This window comes from Corvus brachyrhynchos, unplaced genomic scaffold (assembly GCF_000691975.1).
Source record: "Corvus brachyrhynchos isolate BGI_N302 unplaced genomic scaffold, ASM69197v1 scaffold787, whole genome shotgun sequence".
NCBI lineage: Eukaryota > Metazoa > Chordata > Aves > Passeriformes > Corvidae > Corvus > Corvus brachyrhynchos.
The window spans coordinates 356,142-359,479 of NW_008239142.1; the positions used below are offsets into that span (position 1 = coordinate 356,142).

At 51.3% G+C, this 3,338-nt stretch overlaps 1 protein-coding gene across 1 annotated transcript in view; it reads right to left on the minus strand.

Annotated features, from left to right (window-relative positions):
- Nucleotides 1-751: 751 nt before the first annotated feature.
- The window catches only part of MLLT11 (myeloid/lymphoid or mixed-lineage leukemia; translocated to, 11), a 3,480-nt gene continuing 893 nt past the window's right edge, over nucleotides 752-3,338 (minus strand). The window contains exon 2 of the mRNA XM_008638147.2: nucleotides 752-2,513. Coding sequence (XP_008636369.1) covers nucleotides 2,246-2,506 — 261 coding nt within the window. The 5' untranslated portion in view covers nucleotides 2,507-2,513 and the 3' untranslated portion in view covers nucleotides 752-2,245. The remainder of the gene's footprint in view (nucleotides 2,514-3,338) is intronic.

The following is a 3,338-nucleotide window of genomic DNA, read 5'->3' on the forward strand; positions in this document are numbered from 1 at the left end:
GGAAGGATACAGGATCGGTAGCAAAAGAGTCCCTTGAGGCGACGGAGACAGATCGGGCTGCTCCTCCACTCGCTCTGCCGCAGCGGGAACTGTGGGGAAGGTGGAAATTTCTCCTTCTTTTCTGCGCCGTTCTCCCCGCCCTGGGGCCGTCGGGAGAGGCCTGGCATGGGAGTGTTTTCCTCTGGCGGAAGGACATCAGTCAGTAGAGTGAAGTGCCGTGAGACGCCCCTGGAGTTAGATCCGGCAGGGGCGTTTTGGCGCCAAGTATAAAATGGCGGCGGCGCCTCACTGAGGTGTGGGGGTTTGTGTGTTTATTATAGAGTTTTGATAATGCATGTCTGTAAATATATCGCTATTTGTGTGTGTATTTCAGTAGTTTGAGCGTATCTGTCCCCTCTGAGTGTCTTCCAGTCCAGGATTGAGCTCCCCTCAGGCTGCCAAACCCCCCTTTCCAAGTTGTGTTTCTGCCTCGGGTGCCCCGACTTGTCCAAAATGCCCTTTTTTTGAGGTAAATTTGAAACTCTGGGGCCTCTTTCTTCTCTGAGGTGTTTTACTGTGGGGCTTGGAAAAGTTGAAGTGTAGATAATATCCTTAATGTGCTTAAAATAATCCTTTAGGCTTAGTTTTTCCATGCTTAAGACCTCCACAGCATGTGCAAAGACGTAGGGGTGAAGTCTAAGCTCACCGTAAAGAAATTTAAGACAATTTAATGCCAAAGAGCTTGATGTCAGTCTACATGTCCACAGGAATGTGTATGTTTTTAACTGATTTTATTTAAACTTTCATAATAAATACTTCTGCAGGTTTTCCCAGCTGGGAACACGGAAGTCAAACAGCTCTGCAGAGGAGAGTTTACATTTTTCACCTCTGGTTTTACACAGATGGTTCAATATCAGCAAACTTGATTATTTCTGGAGGTTACAGGAGAGTTGCATCCCATTTTCATAGCAGAATGCAGATTTTTCCCAATTTTTGCCTATTTCTGGCACTTTTTAAGTACTGCCTCAGCCTGCCCCCAGCCACATACCCCCCAGCTCTCAGGATGATTTTGGGATGCTCCACATCACTTCACCCCAATCAAACCCAAAAAAAAAGCACATTCAACAAGACAAACCAATCCCAGAAAACAATCTTGGGGATGGGGGGGTGGGGAAACCTGTTTAAAAGCCAAAAATTATTCCAGGTTGGGTTTTTTCCCCCCATTTTGAGATGATGCTCAGAAATAAACCTCAGCAGGTGAAAATCTCCCCGGAGAAAACTCAAGGCTTCCACTCGAATGAATGCAGCATTGCTTGTTGTTGTTTTTCAAGGGATTGATTAAGCAGGTGGAAAACTTGAAATATTTTCACTTGGGGGTAAGATCAAACTAAATTCTCCTTCTTATCTTTCAGCTCTGCCCCATCAGCCTTCCAGACCCCACAATGTACCTGGTGTCTGTCCCGGTCAGGAGTTGCACCGCGAATAAACCACGTGGGGCGTAAAAAAAGGATGAAAAAAAATCAAATTTGGGGCGATGAACACCCAGCCTTGACCCCACCAAACAAGGTCAGAGCAGTTCCATGTCTATTTACCCTCCTGGACATCATTTTTCCAGCTTGGGTTCATACCACAAGGCTCAAAGTGATTATTTTTCTCAAGAAATAGGTTTGTGCTGATATCTTGGGCACATCCCTGCCTCTTCCACCTTGCATTCCTGAGGGGAAGGTTAAGGGACGAAGCAGATTTTTGAGAAATTGGGCCAGGGGAGCGCAGAGAGTCGATGCTTTCTGCAAAACGAGGGCGATTCCCATTGCTCCTCCGGCGCCCCATTTGCACAAATGAGTTTCTTAAAAAAGCACATGAGAAATGAGCTGAGAAATTGTCACACAGGGCGGGGACAGCTTGACAAGGGGGGGTGGCACCTCCCCAACCCTCTGGCAACGGAGAGGGGCAATCAGGGGAGCTATTTCTGCCCCCTCCCATCATCTTTGCCCCTGGCACTGTTACCCCCCACTCGCACCGTTGTGATTCCTGGAGAGGAAAAGGGGGAGAAGGTGGAGAGGGGTTGGAGATTTTCGGGGAGCCCATCACCGTCAAGGCCACGGTGAACTGCTGAGTGAATGAGCAATGGCAAAACTGCCCAGAAACCAAAAAGAAAACCACCAACAAACCAACCCAACAGCCTCCAAACTGACAACAAAACCAAATCCTGGCATGCCCGGCGGAAAGGGAGAGAGCGGCGGGGTGAGGAGAGGCAGGAAGGGCTTCAAATTAAATCGAAATCTAAGGAGCTGATGCTGGCAATGGGAGCTCGCCAGAAGTTAAAGCTGTTGAACTGCAGCAGACTGTCCTCTTCCTGGGAGAGGTCCTGGCTGTCCCGGTCGCCGAGCTTGCCCAGGCCTCCCTTGGGCTTGTAGAGGGCCATATCTCCGAGCCCCAGCCCCTCCAGCTCGGCCACGTCCAGCCGTGGGATCGGCATCCTCCAGTAGATGAAGGAGTCGTACTGGCTGCTGATGGTGTCCAGCATTTTCAGGCTGTGAAAGGGGTGAGGGGAAAGAAGAGGAAGAGAAAAGCTCTACCAAAGACACAGGAATTGCCCCAAAGTGGCCAAAAATCTCAGGCGTTGCCATGTCGACCCTATCGCATAGGATAATCCCCAAAAAGGAGTTGATGGGGTAGGAGAGGGTGGGATCGTGGAGGTTTGACTCTAGGCTGGGTCTAACTGCAGGCTTGAGCTCTGCCAGAGTTTTATCCACTGCCTTGGCCACGGCCCTTCTCTGCAGCGTAATTTGGAGGGGGCCCAAGGGACTTGTCACCCTGTGCCTCAGTTTCCCCACCCAAACAGCACGGCAGGGAAGGACAGGGTGGGGATTATCCTCCTGAAATCCATCCTGCCAGCACTGGGGAGCAGAGGTGGGGGAGCAGCATCCAGATGAACTCTTTTTCCACAACCTGCACGCACGTGTCTCCCTTTCCCTGTGCCGAATCCCTATGGAATGGGCAGTGAGGGGGGGGGGTCCCTGTGCAGCCCCCTCCTCCTGATCCCACCCCATCCCTCCCTCCCATGACCGAACCCTCTAGAAAGGGCTGGAAGAAGCCTCGCCCGGCATTCCCACCACACCCCACCCATCCCTGCCGTGCCATCCATCCATCCATCCCTGCTGCAGAATTCCCCCTGCAGCCCCACCCCGATCCGCCAAAAAATTGGGAAAGAGCAGGACAAGACGTGGATCGGCTCCTTCCGCGGCAGGAGCTGAGTCACTGCCTGGCTTCTCCCTGGCAGGATTATGTCATTCACCTCCTCGTTTGGCATCGGAGGTGGGGAAAATACCAGACTAACCCAAAACACCCTCATTTTC